The sequence below is a fragment of the Cheilinus undulatus genome, linkage group 5, assembly GCF_018320785.1.
Source record: "Cheilinus undulatus linkage group 5, ASM1832078v1, whole genome shotgun sequence".
Taxonomy (NCBI): domain Eukaryota; kingdom Metazoa; phylum Chordata; class Actinopteri; order Labriformes; family Labridae; genus Cheilinus; species Cheilinus undulatus.
In genome coordinates this window covers 38,536,885-38,554,846 of record NC_054869.1, presented here as the reverse complement: position 1 = coordinate 38,554,846, position 17,962 = coordinate 38,536,885, and the positions used below count along the sequence as shown (strand labels likewise).

Sequence of the window (17,962 nt, the reverse complement as noted above, 5' to 3'; positions counted from 1 at the left end):
AATCACATCGTGTGTTTTCTTCAAAATTACAAAGATATTCACTCTGACTCTGGGATGACCTGATTACATTTTGTAGGTCATAGGTCACAGGTCAAGGTAACTGGGCCTCATGTTCATTCCTTGCTTGCGGCAGAAAGCTTTTTTGGGATTTTCTTCAAACATTTGCAAATGTCCAATGTGACTTAAGGATGATTTATTAAAGACTGGTATGGTAATACCGTCTCCTAGGGTATTAGATAATAGCCACAGTATTGCCTTAATTACGGTCATGAAGACGATGCCGTGTAATGAGCACACGTTTGTATTTGTCCGTTTCCACATGGCACCACTGTTTGAGAGTGCTTTAAAAGTGGTGACACAACTTTTGCCAAACATGTTTGGACAATTTTTGATAAAGGGTTAAATGAAGCGCCTGTAAGGGCGCTTATTCTGCTTGCGATGCTTGAGCATGCACGCCAACAAGTGCTTGAATAATGTATTCTTTTTAACACCTGGCAGAAATACCGTGTACCCAGGTCTAGGTCATTAGGCCTGGTGTTCATCTCTTGATTGTGGCGTGATATCTCATGAATGCTTCGAGAGGCTTTCTTCAAACTTTTAACAAATGTTCACTCTGACTCAAGGATGATCTGATTTCATTTTGGGGGTCAAAGTCACTGTCACAAAATGCATTGAGGTTTTTTGTCATATTTGGCACAAACCTACACTTTGACTTGATGTTAACTGATTAGAATTTAGAGGTCAAAGGTCATTGTGACCTTACATACTGTAGAAGTGACCTTCCAGGTCAAGAAGTGGCACAACTTTTAAACCATAAATTGCAGCCATTACCTTTTTTCCTTTTTGGACGACAACCATTTTTCCATTCCAATGACACTTTCCATGCCTTAATAACCCTAACGGATGTTTTTCTTGCGAGCCTGGAACTTGGCTGACTTTCTGGGGTCTTTAAAGATAAAATCCACACCAGTAACTCCGACACTTAACATGTTTTTCTCCATTTTACAATCCATTTGTCAATTGTCCCAATCGCTAGTGGCTAAGGCTTAACGTCGATTTTGTATCCCACAATGCTTTGTGATGGGCTGTGGCAACCAATGGCAGGCTGTTCCATCATCGGGCCGTGCTTTGGCAAACTGTGTCTGAACCCTCGGGTCATGGAGGAGACGACTGATAATCGAGAGACAGAGAGGCTGTGATGTGTCCCTCTGTGTCACAATAATGGCACAAATAGAGCCAATACAAAAACGCAAGGACTTTTTAAAAATTATGTTAATAATTTGAAGATTTTTTTGTCACAAACTGATCATTTTTTCACTTTTTGATCCACTTTTTGATTTTTTTTTTTTTTTTTAACAAAACATGGAGCTACAACAGTTAATAAATGAGATTTCTGTCAGTCAGGCTATCACTAAAACCAGCCCAGTTCTTCTTGTCTCACTGCTGTATTTTCACTGTCTGGAGACAGGAAAGGAAAACATGTCTGTCCTAACTAAGTAAGAATTATTCATCAATTGCTTATCACAGATGTTAGTCACAAAGAGATTTACATAAACACACCATACAGAGAAGAAAGAGATAAGATGGCACTCAGCCATGCAAATAAAAGCAGAAACACAGTATTCATTTACAGAAAGCGGCAAAAATCCACTGTTTGCGTTCTAATTTAAGCCAGTTACCCACAGGCCGAGTAAAACTAATGTACTTCAGCATAAAAACAGTGGCCAATTTCAACTGCTTAGGTAGAACCAATAGTTTTTATCAGTATTATATAAACTTGTTATATTTTTTTATATTGTTGGAGTTTTGGATCATGAAGTCAAACACCCCCTTTTACAAAATTCCCTCAAACTTAAAGCTAGGTCTATTACTTAAACCGATATCCTGAGATAGTTTCTGTCCCTACACCTGAACATGCCTGTGCAAACTCTTTCATTATTCCTGTAAATGGCGTGCACCCTGATTTCATGGAAGCGTGTTCACAGGGCGGGGACGTCATGCTGGTCTCGGAGCAGCTGGATTCTGCAGGTTTCACTGTTTTTCTGAACTGAATGAATAATGATCCAGGTGTAGCTGCCAACTCAGGAGACGATTCAAACTCTGCCTGGTTACAGAGGAGAAAAAAAAAAAAACATGCCGAGCTCCTCACCAGAACCCCCTTCTCCCTATTCTTTTGCTCTACTTCCCCTCTCTCTCTCTCTTTCTCTCTCTCTGCTGAATCACTGGCTTTGTCTTCCCCTCCATCTCCTGCGACCTCCCTCCGCCTCGATTCTCTCCATTTATTTTTCTTTCTTTTCACGCCTGCTTATTCTTGGATCACAGAAATGGAAGCAGAAAATAATAAGCTATATCATGAGTGGAAATGATTAAATAAGACTGGAAGCATTCAAACCTTTCACCTTTGAGTCAAATTATGATAATCTGTCAGCTCTGAGAAAGCAAACAGCGGCCTGTCACTTTCTGGAGGGGCCACTAATTACCCAAGGATTGTTTTTTGTGTCACTTTTCATTCCAGGGGATTTGGGGTGTGTTTTTCTTTTTTTTTGGCAGATGTCTGCTAAACTGTGGGATTTATTCTCCTGTGCTGTTTTTATTCACCTAAGGATTAACGAAGTAACAGTCTCTGCTGTGACTCTGCCCTCTTCCTTTTCATGCACACATCTGCTTAATTCTCACATTTTTCTACAACCCAGCTACACTCTTGACCAATCCAAACTCACACTGCTTGGCCTGGTTTCTTATTGGCTCTTCACATCAATGAAGCAGCCGCTATTGGCTATAGTAGAAACTCTGTTCAGCAGACATAAGCAGTTTTGGAGATTTTCAGAACAAATACTACTTTTGATGTCAGGGCTTTTTGAATTTACTCCAGGCTCTAAAGCTATAAACATTGGACGCCAATAAATATATTTATGTGTGAAATTTAAATTTCTGATGCTTTTTTTTTTTGTAAAAGTGTGTGTGTCTTGTTGTGAATATCATTGTTGTCTTTGCTTTTATTATGCTTTGATTTTCTGCGCTTTCCAAACAATACCACACACACTCACATAGACACACACTCATGCACAGTCTGCATGAATAATTTAGCACTTCGATCCAACACTGGCAACAAGGGCATGTCGCTGTTTTTTTTAGTGTGTGTAAAAGTGTTGGTGTGGGTTCATGTGTGTGTTCCTGCACATGTATGAGCAACTGCATGCATGTTGAATTATAATTTACACGTTGCAGGGTTTTTCCTCGTTCATTAAGTCCTATTGTTTATCAGTTCACCCGTCCCTGGTGATCGCTGCTGCTCTCTTGACCTGCTAAGCACACTCAAGATGTTGAACGTTCATTGAATCTATATTTCTGAGCCAATCATCACAGTATAGCTGATGAAGATACAGCACATATGAAATATCTCATTAGGGGTGTGATATTACAATTGTTAAATCAATACAAGAACAGGACAGTTTAAGGCCTTGTCTACACACGTGGGTGGATGTTGGACGTTTTCTGTGCATTTTGGCCTTTTACATTCACACAGACAATGTTTAAGGTCAGTGGGAATACACTCCTTGAAAACTTCACTCCAGGGTGAAGTTTTTAAAAACTCCAGCGTTTATGTGTAAACTAGGAAAGCCGAGTTTTGAGCTTGTATTGTTACTGTGTACTGGTTTGACCTCTGTTTGATGCCACTAGTGTGCAGCATAATCTCTTTCATTCCCATTGCAATGACATAGCCAAGCTTATGCCAGTGTAAGCGTTGCTAGCTGATCTTTTTACAGCTGCTCTCCCCCAATGTTGATGAACAGAGACCTGTGAATGGACTGCAGAGGTCACTGCTGCCTCCAGAACTGTCAGACGCCATACAGTCATGTGCATAACTTGTAGGCATGTAGGGCAATAAGAATTCATCATGGGTGCCGATGTGCTCACAACCCAGGGATGGAGAGGAGACAGGGATGGCCAAGGTCAAGTTGACACACATTGGCATGCACATGTGTTGCTTGGCAGCCAAGGTCAAGCTCGATGGCATCTCTTTTCTCCAGGCCATTTCATCCCTGGTAATACGGTCCCCAGTTCACAGACTTTTCAGCCTGGGACCACCAAAATAAAGGTGACAGATACCAGGGACCCCCACTGTACCTGAAGGTGGTTGAAGCATAGTTGAACACAGCCATGCCATTCAAGAATAGTCATGTGCAGACTTACATTTTAGGGATATTTTACTTTGATTTCAGCATAAATTTCACCATATAAACCATATTTTCATTTTACTTTTAACTAATTTTATGCATATATTTTTACAAAAATGGCTAAAATGTACAATTTGAAATCATTTAAAAAGTATTTGTTTTTTGGATGGCATCTGGTGACCCCCTTTCAGTGTCTCGTGACCCCCTGGGGTGTCCCAACCCCATGTTTAGAACCACTGCCCTAGGTTTCCTCACCACATTCAGTCCTTACTTGGCCCTAAAGATGTGAACTTACTTTTATTTTCAGTAGATTATTTCCCATGCCCCTGGTAATGTACAAAGACATCCAGAACATGACATGGGTTGTGTCAGTCCTCCTTCTCACCCGATGGTGCCCTCAGGCAGCTTACTCACCACATCTATTCCTTACTTCAGTTTCAATTTTTTGCCCACAGTAACGGCTGGCACGCACCCAGTCTGAAACATCACAGCTCAATTTTTCTTTTGTTGTGCATGTTAACCAGAGAGACATTCTGTGTGAGCACCAGGTCTCACAGGCCAACAATCTTGAGAATAGGGGGCTCTTTAAATCTTGCAATGTGCATGCCTTGGTGAAAATAGATAAATAAATCTCCTGACAGGCCATAGATTTCTTGCAAACTGGAAAACAATATTTTCCTCCAGGATTTTTCTACATTTTGCTGCCTTTGTTTTCCCCTCTACTTTTACAAGCCTTCCAGGGTCAGCTGCTGAGAAGCATCCCCACAGCATGATGATGAGCATGATTCACAGTGGGGATGGTGTGTTTGTGGTGATGTGCAGTGTTTGGTGTCAGCCAAACATAGCGTCTTGTCTGCTGGCCAAAAAGCATAATTTTGATCTCATGTAGCTCTCTCTTTGCCACTCTCCCATGAAGCTTTGACTAGTGAAGAGCCTGATCAACAGTTGTTGCATGCAGAGTCTCTCCCATCTCAGCTGCTGAAGCTTGTAACTCCTTCAGGGTAGTCATAGGTGTCTTCGTTGCATCTCTCACTAATCTCATTCTTGCATGATCACTCAGTTTGTGAGGATGGCCTGATCTAGACAGATTTACACATGTGCTATATTTTTTCTATTTCTTGATGATGGATTTAACTGAACTCTTGTGGATGTTCAGTGCCTTGTAAATGTTTTCATATCCACCCCCAGTCTTATACTTTTCAATAACGTTTTCTCTGAGGGGGTTGGATTGTTTTATTGTCATCATGGTGTAATGGTGGCCAGGAATACAAATTAAACAGGGATAAAACTGTTTACTTGAGTGCATGGTTATCTCTGTTTCATGGGTATGAAACATAACCATCTCACTTGTGGATCCAGAAAGTGCCAGAGACTGCATGTGACTAACAGAGCAGTTAGATCGGGGTAAAGGTTTTGAAAACCTCTTTTATTACCTCCAATGCAGCGCAGACACTCCACCTGTTTGTTTGCATTCGATGTGTGTTTAGATTCTCTGATAGGGAATGGTGTTTACATGTATGCTTACTTCACCCAGCGAGCCTCTGTCCTTATCCATTCTCCCGTGCTGCTAGGTATATGTCACACCTATGGAGCCCACAATACAGCTCAGTGATCTTGACACTGACTGTACGCTTGTTTTCTCTTTAGCCTCAGCCCTGACATTTACCTCCATGCCTCCCTGGTGACTGGCCAGAATATCATACCTCTATTATCCCTAGCGTGTGTGTGAGTGTGAGCATGTTTATGTGTGTGCACCTGTGCCTTAAATAGTTTTAAATCAGAGGAAATACACCTGTGCAGTGATTTGAAAAGCCTTTTGGTAATTTTCAGCAAGAGGGGAAAGTGTGTGTGTCAGGAAGTTAAGATTTCTAACTGGAAGATTACACTTAACCGCCTCTTATAAAGTATTCACATCAGAGAAAAGGATTATTGAAACTGGGAGAGCTGGAAGAAAAAAGGAGCGTGAATGCTTGTACCGGCTCGTAACCTCTCACACCAGGCAGGCAGGCTCGGAATGATCAGCGGTAACAGCGAGCAATTTGGTGTCATTTTTCTGACTTGTTAGGTTTTATTCAACTTCCATGTTAATTTTTTCAGTATGAGCGAAAGTAAACAAGTTAACCCAGTATGTTGACAGATTTTTCCCACATTTCATGGTGGCATATTAACATCCATGCAAGTCTGCAGGTGTGAACACCTCATCAACAGTTCTTTTCCTGTAATTTATTTTTTCAGTGCTTATAGTTAAAAGAAAAGAAAAAAATCAAAGGCTTGCTTGAACATAGACGAAATTATGTGTCTCATACCTGCACTGAATCATATTTTTTGGATTAGAGAGATACATTTATCAAACTAGCTCAGCTCTGTGAGTCACTTTTTCTGTACCTATCTGATGAAGAAGTCTGAAAACAAGAAGTTGGAGTGCATATATTTTATACAGTTTTGATCTGAAGATGATGCAGTTTTGTACTTACAGAATATTGTACAAATGTACAGTGCCTATAAAATATAAACACCCCCTTGGATGTTCTGGCCTTTTGTTGATTTTATAAATCAATCATGGTCAATATTATTTGGCTTTTTTGATGAAAAAAATACAAAACAACTTGTTAATGTCAAGTGAAAACAGCTTCCAACAAAGTAAAGTCAATTTAGATAAAAATATGTAATGTCAAATAAGTGACTACATAAATACTCACCCCCTTCAAGTCAGTATTTAGTAGATGCACCTTTGGCTGCATTCACAGCGCATAGTCTGTGTGGATAGGTCTCAATCAGCCTTGCACATCTGGACCCTGCAATTTTACTCCATTCTTCTTGTAGAACTGCTCAAGCTCTGTAAGGTTGCGCAGGGTTTGTGTGTGAATGGCCCTTTTCAGCCACAAATTATCTATTGGATTGAGGTCTGGGCTTTGACTCGGCCACTGCAGGACATGAATTTTATCCTCTACCTTTACAAGCCTTCCAGGGCCAGCTGCTGAGAAGCATCCCCACAGTATGGTGCTGCCACCTCTATAGTTCACAGTGGAGATTGCATGTTTGTGGTGATGTGCAGTGTTTGGTGTTGGCCAAATGTAACATCTTGTTTGATGGCCAAAAAGCCAGATTTAGTCTCATCAGACCAAAGAACGTTCTTCTACTTGAGATTTAATATGAGTTTTCTTCAGTAGTGGCTTTTTCTTCGCCACTCTCCCATGAAGCTTTGATTGGTGAGGAACCAGGGCAGAGTCTCTCCCATCTCAGCTGCTGGAGCTTGTAACTCCTTCAGAGTAGACATAGATGTCTTGGTGGCCTCTCTCACTCTCCTCCTAGCACGGCCACTCAATCTGTGAGGACAGCCTGATCTAGACAGATTTAGACACTATGCTATATTCCTTCAATTTCTTGATGACAAATTTAACTGAACTCTGGGAAATGTTTGGTGCCTTGGAATATTGTTTGTATCCATCCCCTGACTTATAGTTTTCAATAACCTTTTCTCTAAGTTGGCTGGATTGTTCTTTTGTCTTCTTGGTGTATTTGTTAGGGACAGATACAGTACACAAAGACAACAGTGAACGGCCATCCCATGCAAGTATCATAGTGTTTATAGCCAGTGTTAATTTTGGCAGCTATTTTTTAATTTTAGGCTTAGTTTTAGTCTTTAAATGAAATGCATTTTAGTTTTAGTTACATTTTAGTCATATCTATCCTTTTTACTTTTAGTCACCAAAATTCAAAGGGTTTTAGTCTAGTTTTAGTCGATGAAAACTCAACTTCTAGTTTTAGTCCATAAAAAGTCCTCACATTTTAGTGTTTACTTTTAGTCCAAGCTTTTATTTTCTTGCCTAAATCTGGTACCAAGTCATGGTAGTGTGTTCTATTCACTCTGCCAAACCTGGGGTCCCTGCTTTCTACAGCTGAGAGGCAGAATAGTTATACATGCATTGTATTTGGACAGATTTACCCACAGTAGAGAAATATCTCAGTTTTTGTATGTCCGAAGAAAACTACATTACATTTCAGTCTAGTTTAAGTCGTGCTGATGAAAACTAAACTTAGTTTTTGTCGGTTTTAGTCATCACAGATCTATTTTGTTAGTCTTAGTCTAGTTTTTGTCTTGGAAAAAAAGGCTTTTGACAAACTTTTTTAGTCATAGTTTTAATTGACAAAATTAACACTGTTTATAGGGAATGCTATATTAACCAGTGACTGGGCCTCCCAGACAGAGGTGTCTTTATACTACAATCACTTGAGACACATTCACTGCACTCAGGTTATCCCCGTTTCACTAGTTGTGAGACTTTTTGCTGGACCTCTGTTGAATTATGTCAGTCACTCTAAAGGGGGTGAATATTTATCACTTAGTTTTTTACCTTTTATATTTTTTGCAATTGACAGTAGTTTGAAGAAATCTGTGTTCGCTTTGACATTAATGAGTTTTTTTTCCATATCAGCTGCTGACCTCTAGCTGACAGAGATACAAAGTGGTATTTATGCTGTACTACTATCAATATTACATCTAAAAAAGTGAGGAATATTTGACAGTAAACAAAGGATGACTAGATCTGATCAAGTCCCCACAAAGAGGATCACAGTTCTTGTTGGTAGCTGCCAACTTTTGGTATGAATTTTAGAGCATTTTATCTTTATATTTTTGTGTGTTTCATCTTGTAGCTACGAAACCTGAGTGTGTTGGACCTGCGGCACATCTCAGAGCTCAACAATGAGACGGTGATGGAGTTGGTGAGGAAATGTCGCAACCTCAGTTCCCTCAACCTCTGCCTCAACTGGAGCATCAACGACAGGTAAGACCAGTTTGTAACTATAGACTCAACTATAGACTTCTGACACGTGCACACTTTGCCCAGGTAGTTTCAAGTGACAAAATAAATACTTACTGAAATAATCAATATGTATTGAAAAAAAATAGAGTCTGTCAAAACACAAATCAAAGTGGGGATTCTCTGTCTAATCTTATCATATGAGTCAAGGGCTTTCAAGAGTTTGAGTATTGTCTCTGTACTCGGAACAAGTCATAGCTCATTGTCCCAACAAGGCTTTCCATTTGAACATGGCAATCTCACTGATTCCTGCTTCACCAGTGCTGATGACAACGAACTGCTGCTGGTACCTCCTCCACCCCAGCCTCCTCCTTTCTAGCTAAATCTTTGTTGCACCCTCAAATTCACTTTTACGTTGCAAAAAAGTGGACTACTGTTAAACATTGTATTTGACATGCATTGAAATGTACACACTGTATCTATGTATCTATTGGATTGCCCCCTGGGAAGTAAAATTATGCTAGGAGCATCTTTTAAGTGGAGCCTTCAATTAGCTTATCTGAACGTCCATTTTGCGGTACATTGTTAAATTTAGGATAAGCATTACTGATATTGACTGTTGCTTGTTATCATATACTATGATTGCATTGTTATGCAAGCATGCAAATACTGGCTCAGGCATAGATAGGATAAAAAGCCTGAGCTGAAAGCACACAAAGAACTTTTCTTCCTCTCTCTCGGGTCATTTTTCTTGCTGCTCCCACTCCTGTCTTTTTTCCGCCTTTTTCTCTCACAAATAAGCGAGAACCTGTACTGTATATGACGGCAAGAGTAAACCATCTCCTTTTTTATTTATTATCTTGTGTTTTATTCATACCTTTCTGTTTAATCTATTGATTTACAGCTAAGGATGTGGCTTCTCTGCCAACTGTACTCCCACTCTGGCCTGGGAGTGTGAACACAATATTGAATTTACCGAGGTGCATAGCAACAACGCGTGTGCGCATTTGTGTTTGCTGGCGTACCATGTTTAAAATCATTCTTGCATTATTGAGTTAACAGCAGACGTGTGGTGGGAAGGTTATGGTAATAACCAACCCGCCGCCTTTCAATCAAAAAACATGGGAGTTTGGTGAAATCCTCCCAGGAGCACGTGGTGTTATCAACTTCTTCCCTTTATCACACACACACATACACACGCCGCATTGATTCCATAATCATATTTACTGCATTGGTTAGGAGGCTGAAGGTGTATGTGAGTCAGCCTGGATTTCTCTGGATCTCTTCTGGGAATATTGGAATTTAAAATCGTTTGTGTGTGCATGTTGGTGGCATTATGTGTGGGAGATAAAGCTGGGATGTTGTGTGTGTGTGGCAGCCTACAGAAGGTGTAGTGTTTGCTTATGAATGAGGTAGCAAGGTGATGGGCAGAGGTGGACAGTCGTGGCTGACAGGTCTTACATGCTTCTGCTCTGATGCTGTCCTGCGTGCTGGACCTGCAGACCTCTACTCTCTCTCTGTTTGTGTGTGTATTGTACTGCTCAAGGACTCAGAGCAAATAAAAGCCTCCAGCCATAATCTGCTTTTATGGTTACACTTTACAGTCGTACAGCTCAGAACTAGGAGGAAGAGAGTGGGTTTTTATTTAAAGGGCTGGCTGGGTGGTCTTCACCACCTGAAGGAGAGGTGTGGTAATATGTTGGTGTTTTAAGATTTCTCCATGGATCCATGGTCTGCTTTAGCTGTGCCATGATGCCATGTGTTTCCACTCCAGCCTCACAGCAGGGGTTCGTCTTGCTGAGGAGAGCCACACAACCCTTACTACAAAAGAGACATGATGTCACTGCCAACAGATTGCCTCCACAGAGTTCAACATAAATAAGTGAAGACACAGAGGGACATTTAAAGAGTCATGTATCAATTTTTCTGTGAAACTATAATCATAAGCACAAGCACCATGAGGTGATACTGAATGTTGTTTAACCCAAGGAAGGATCAAACACCTCTCTGCATTTCTAAAAATATCTGTTTTAATTTCAATATTGACTAACATCAGTGAGATATGTGGACTCAGTATATCATTTGTATCAAGGGAGGTTGTTCTGAAGGTATTACAAGATAAAAACACATAAATCTGGAGCTCAATTTAATCATGCTGCTATGAATGACAGGATGTCTTGACTCCCTTCAAGTCTGACCTGGCTTGGGCCTGCGAGGAAGGGGGTAGATTTTTGTCGGCCCAGGTTGGGGAGTAAATGTAACCTCTCGTCTAGAATGTATTTGTCCACATTGTCTGTGTTCACTCACCTGTATGTCAGTAACTGCTAAAGGCTAGTTTGCATGTCAATTTAGGATGGGCATTGATTTTCTAATATTTGAAGAGTCCTGAATAAATAAAAATCTAAGATTAAATGTTACCGTACAATGTTATGAAAGACGTATTTTCTCCCTTCCTGTTTTTTTTTTTCTTTTTTGCATATTTGTCAAACTAAAATGTTTCAGATCAAAAAAACAAATTTTCATATAATATAATACACTTTAATATAAGACAAAGATAAACCAATGAATGACAACATGTGAAAAGGTAATTGCCCCTAAACCTTATTAAAGGTTGTCACTCTTGGCAGCAATGCTAGTTTTATGCCACAAATAAAGTTCAACCTTTGTCTCCTCAGTCCACAGATTTTTTTCCAAAAGGCTTGGGGATCATTTAGATTTTTGGCAGGCAGTCTCTTTCCTATCATTGTTTAAGCATGAAAATTGAATAACTGAATCAAGTGAGGCCTGCTGGTCTTTAGCTGTTGTTCTGGACTCGCTCCTAGAGTAATTTTGGTCGACTGGCCGCTCCTGGGAAGGCTCACCACTGTTGGAAGTTTTTCCCATTTATGTATAATGGCTATCGCTGAGATTTAAAGGTTCCTGAAAGCTTAGCGATGATACATAGAATGGAATGAGTTAGATGTGCAGAAAGAAATTAATCAGTCACACAGAACAAAATGAGTTAGACTTCCAGAATGTATATATGAATGTATCATAGTCAGAATGGAATAAATCAGATAGATGAAATGGAATGTATCCAAAAGAAATAATGGAATGTGCCAGTCAGACAGAATGGAATGAGTCAGACAGACAGAATTGAATCAGTTGCAGACAGAATGGGATAAATCAGTCAGACTGAATGGAATGAGTCAGACAGAATGAATTCAGTCAGTCAGAGTGGAATAAATCAGTCAGACTGAATATAATGAGTCAGAAAGACGGACTGGAATGAGTCAGACAGACGGACTGGAATGAGTCAGACAAACATAATGGAATGAGTTGGATGAACAGAATGGAATGAATCAGTCAGAGAGAATGGAATGGGTCAGAAAGACAAAATGGAATGAGTCGGATACTAAGAATGGGATGAATCAATCAGACTGAATGGAATGAGTCAGATAGAATGAAATGAATCAGTCAGACAGAGTGAATTGAATCAGTCAGATGGAATGGAATGAGTCAGACAGAATGGAATGAGTCAGATAAATTTGAAAAGTCAGACAGAATGGAATAGGTCAAAGAGAATGAATGAGTCAGTAAGATAGAATAGAATGATCTGATGGACTGAATAGAATGAGTCAGTCAAACAGAATGGAATGAATTGGAGAGACAAAAACCATTGAGTGAGGTAGGCGGAATGGAATGAGTCAATCAGACAGAATGGAATGAATCAGTCAGGCAGCGTGAAATTAATGAGTCAGACAGAATGGAATGAGTCAGACAGACAGAACTGAATAAGTCAGACAGACAGAATGGGATAAATAAGACAGATAGCATGGAATGAATCAGACAGAATGAAATGAATCAGACAGAATGAAATGAATCAGACAGAATGTAATGAGTCAGATGGACAGAATGGAATGAAATGTATTATTCAGGCTGAATGGAATGAGTCAGACTGACAGAATGGAATGAATCTGTCAAACAGAGAGAATTTGATGATTTGAACATTTAAGTGTGACAATACGCAATAAATAAATAAATAAAACTTAAATAAAAAATCAGGAAGGGGGAATACTTTGCCACATCTATGTATACCTCAGTTTTATACATCTTCCTTTACATTTACCGGCACCTAGTTGTAATGTGGTACTATCACCAGACGGTGGATTAGAGGGTACTATATTGCTGTTTTATTAGTGGTCTTCATATGAAGATTATGCATTTGGGTTTGGTAGTTGTCTCGTGACCTCCATTCAATTTTCATATCTCAATATGCTTGTTGGACCTTAAGTGATAACCATTACATGTAAAAGTAAACATTGCCAAAGATGTCCTTCATCACAAAATCTTAAAAATAGAAAGATAACAGATGGTAGCTAATGGGCTCTGAGATTGCCTCAGTGACAAAGTTTGCAGCCAGACTGAGCATTTGTTTTTCTTGTTCTTTGTAAGAAAGAGCTCTTTATCTATGACAAATAGAAACTTGCCCGGAGCTGGCTCATTGATGCTTTGCCTGATAATTATTTTGCCATATGGTATTATCTTAACAATAGACACTGTATTTGTCACTCTGCCTGAGAAAATCCTGTAATCATGCTGATTTTGACTGAGTGGTCATGACTCTTTGAGTGAGTGACATCCAGCCTAAATAAAATTCAGAAGTGCCTCTCTTGCAGTCACTCACCTCCAGAGCAGAATTCAGTCAAGGACTTTTCGTTTGAGTTCAGTGGAGCAGACAGCTCAAGAGTCATGTGCCACTTCATGACATTTCATAAAAATCTCAAGCAGCAGTGGCAATAATGTATAAATAAATGTATACTGCAGAGAGGCTGAAGAGAGAGTGGAGAAGGGAGAGTCTGGGTTGAATAGTTCTGATTTGCAGACAGATTTTATAGATTGATACAAATGACAGAGGACAGTAAGGGTAAAAATCTGAGGCAGGGTTTTAAAGCATTGCAAAGCACAATCTAAACACTGTGTCACCCTACAGTGACATATAACTGTGGTACAGCATTTTTATCTCTGGGAATAAAATATATTTCTTCTTCCTTTATTTCCTAAGCATTTATTGGATAGTACAGTTAACGGGCAGACAGACCCAGCGGGACTAGAGAGCAGTGCTAAGTGTGGGATGAGACACCAGCTCAAACGTGTTGCTTCTTCAACAATTTTCTTAACATTTTTCCAATTTTCCATTATAATACCATGAAAAACATGAAGCTTGTCTTTCTTCCACTTGTACCTTTCTGAGAGGGCACTAGAGGGCACAGACTCTAATGGACCTCCACTTCTCCTGCTGCTCCGTCTGATCTCCATCCAGCTTTTCTGTTAGTTGTCTGTCCCTGTGCCTAGGTGAGATAACACCAATCATACTCTATGTCCAACTGTATGTGGCAATATTTCCACATAAAGTTCTGTCATTTTCCAGAGTCCACTACAGCAGAAGTCATCCTCAGAGTCTGATGGGCTGTTAAAAAGTGAGATCTTATCTGTGATGGTTATTGCTACGAACAAACTTTAAGTGTATTTGTGCAGACAGACAGAGAGCCTAGAATGATTGGCTCCAAGTTCATGGAGTCAAAGGTCTTCAGGGTCATTGCTGTTACTGCCAGCACACACACCAAATACACACACACATCCAAAACACACCGGCTTCTTGCTTGCTGTCACAGCGCAGAGCTGAACGACTCTAGCCTCCGTCGTATTAGCCCTGTGAAGGTAGAGCTGGGTCATCTTTTGTGTGAGTGTGAGTGTGTTTCAAAGTGATGACAGTGTGCAGTGAGCAGGTAAACAGGCGAGGGAAATGACCCCTTATTTCCAGGATCAATTTGTTCCCTGACGAGGAGCCATTGGAGAGATGGAGCTCTGTGGGAGGTAAAGCATTTCAGTCATTCTCCCATCCCTTCTCCTTTCTCTCTCTTTTTTGTCCCTTAAGAAAAGAATAAACTTTCTGTCCTCTGGCACCCCTCATCTTCCTCAGTAATAGCTCTAAAACAGCGTCTCGGTGTAAGAAAGCAAGATATGATGACCAAATATGGACTTCCCATCGTCTCAGTCCGACGGGCAGATTGTAACAGTGGGACGCCTATTTTTTTGGCCACCGTCATTTCTTGTGGAGAGAGGCTGTGTTGTGCTGTAGGAGGGCAGAGTCACCCCTGTTATTTCCCTGTATTCTCCTTCCAGGGCTGATAGGACACCAAAGTGGGATTGTGTTTTCTCAAATGTCACACCGTTTGAAAATGGCGAGCGAGTCATGATCAAAGTGGAACAGCAGAGCAAATGGCAGCGCTCACTTTCTTTTAGAACAGAGTTGAGAACACGGTGTCAAAGTTAAACGGTTTTCTTTCATTTTTTTCTTGCTCTGAGACTTTTTATCTTGTAGAAACACCTCAGGGAGGTTTTGCGTTGTATGCATGGTGTGTTGGTGATATTTTCTGCCATTATGTTTTTTTTGTGATAGTTGTGACAATTCTTTTATTATCTTCAGACCTTTCTCCAAGGAGAAACTGGGTGGATTTCATAGCACAATTATGCTTTTGTAAAAAATAGTATTTTATATTTGTGTTTGCCAAAAGCAAGAAAATTAAACATGCATTTTATTTGAAACTCATGCTTCTCTTACAGAAAGTGTGGTTTTGTTGCAGTGAAGCCGTCTTATTGGTTTTGCTCAAAGGAAGATGATAAAAAAAACAGCTACTATTCTGCTAACATTAACTCTCCTGCTGGACACTGCCTCTGTTGTCATGCAGATTTATGCGTGTCCGTCTACATTTGTGAGTCTGTGTGTGTTTCAGAGCGATTTCTGGACAGCCGGCCTGTATTCTTTGCTTGGAGTGAGTGAGTCATTTCTTTTATGAGATCTGCATTGTTGGAAGTCGGGCATTTCCCAAAAGCCCCGCTGTTCTCTCCCTCTATTTCGCTCTCTATCTTTCCTCCAGTCTCATTCAAACAGAGGAATCAATATGCACCCCTCTTTTCCCCCTTCTCTTTGTTCTCCAGGCCAACATTCTCTGCATAACTCCATCACTTATGAGCATTACTTCCCAAATTGGCTTTTTTACATTTTTTTGTATCCTCTCACAGAAAGTGGACTTCATGTGGGATGACCAGGGGCCCTCGCTGACTTTCAGGAGTTTATTAAGTTGGAGATAATTGGAGAAGTGTTCTTAAATCTTGGCATTGCGATGGAATCTCACTTTAAGTAGCATATGCTGAAAACAGCTGGATGTCACAGTGTCTGGAGATGCATTAAACTATGAAAATGAAGCTGTAAATCATACATCAGTGTTATCAATAATGTGTCAAAGTGCAGCTGGTTAGAAAAGATGACCATGCAGGGTCTGTATCTGTCAGGTGCCTCCTGATCCAGGTAAATGTGCTGTTTTACTTTGTATTTGTTTGTCCTGACCAGTATATATTGTGCTTTCATTGTTTTGCCTCTCTGCACCTGTAATAGTGGGGGCTACAGGCCTTAAATATTTTCAAATTGTCTACAGTTAAATCAGGAAATTTATCCCTCCATTTGGGGCAGTTCTGTGAACTCAATTTCTCAAGAATGACAGAAAGAATTTCTGTTAAATTTGATTAAATGTTTACTCCAACTAAAGGATAGAATAGCAAGATTTTGGAGGGCAAAGGCCAAGTTCATGTCCTTTTGTTCACCCCTCACTTCTTAATGTAGTATCTCAAAAAATCTTTTATGGTTTTTCTTCAAAATTTGCACATATTCCACTCTGACATCAGGGTGGACTGATTGTGGGGGTCAAAGGTCTTTAAGAATTTTCTTAAAACTTTGCATGCCCACTGACTCATGAATCGCAGAGGCATTTTATTCATTTGTCGCCTTTTACCACACTGATCCTTTTTAAAGTTTTTTCATCCCACACTATGAATGTAAGATTGATAGATATGGAATGAAAATGAAATAATCTGGAATTAGTAAAAGAGTAGGGTGGAAGCCTTTACCTCGCGCTCCCAACCTTTTCAACTACTATTCTTTTATACCCTCTTTACCTCCCACAATTTTCTCTCAACATCAAATCAAAATAGCTAAAAAAAAAACAAAAACAAAAGATGTACAAACATGCAAGACAAGCTAGAAAGGAACCTATGCTGACTAGAGATACAGCACCCAGCGATGCTAACACAGTTACCCTAACTAGTCTGCTAGAAAGCCACAAGATGGACCTAGCAGAATTAAAGACCACCTTTTCAGCTCTGAAAGCCAAAGCTGGTACTATGTTAGCCACTGTGTGTGGCCATGGACAACGTATTTTGTCTTTAACTTGCTCCCTGGAGGCTAAGTGTGCAGAGCTAACAGCTAGTAATGAAAGCTCAAAGCTAAAGCAGTGTATCTGGAGTAAGCGCAATCATATTTACATCATGGGACCTCCTGAATCGATCAGGGGCCCGCAACCAAATGACTGTTTTACATTGCTGACTCAGCTAGTTGCTGGCTCCTCCTAAACTGGATTGCACCCAGATGTATCTGGCTCTGAAACCCAAGCACGGACTGGCCAAGGCCTGTCACTATCCAATTCGCCAACTGCCAAACGAAAGAAGAAGTAGTCTGTGAAGCTCACAAGAGGAGAATTGTTCAACGGTACCAGGGGAATGATGTGGAACAAATGTTTTGTTAATTCAGAAAAAAAAAATCAGATATTAAGCTCACATTTGACCAGTGATGTAACGGAATTAAAATGTCATGGTACAATAACACTTCAGTAACAAGTCCACCGTATGGTGTTTATTGCAGTATGACCAAAAAACAACACAAAACAAAAACACCACAAATAAAGACTTGGAAAAAATGTGACATCATTTATTGAGTAACAATTGCTCTTTAAGTATAACTACAGTGCTTGACAAATTTATTAGACCACCTGTCATATTTGCCTCAGAGACCATCCAGCATCATGAAGTGCTTTAATGCGGACTCTTTCATTTTCAGTGAGCTCTCCACGTTTTGCCATTTTGAACAGGAATGAGGAATTTCAAACTGAATTCACCCTTTTGTACCCAAATTTGAGCCGGCTTGCT

General features: G+C 40.1%; 1 protein-coding gene across 2 annotated transcripts in view; it reads left to right on the top strand.

Moving 5' to 3' along the window:
* The window catches only part of fbxl17 (F-box and leucine-rich repeat protein 17), a 416,200-nt gene that overhangs the window by 155,232 nt on the left and 243,006 nt on the right, over nucleotides 1-17,962 (top strand). For both annotated transcript variants that reach the window (XM_041786742.1, XM_041786743.1), the window contains exon 8: nucleotides 8,835-8,965. In XM_041786742.1, coding sequence (XP_041642676.1) covers nucleotides 8,835-8,965 — 131 coding nt within the window. The remainder of the gene's footprint in view (nucleotides 1-8,834; nucleotides 8,966-17,962) is intronic.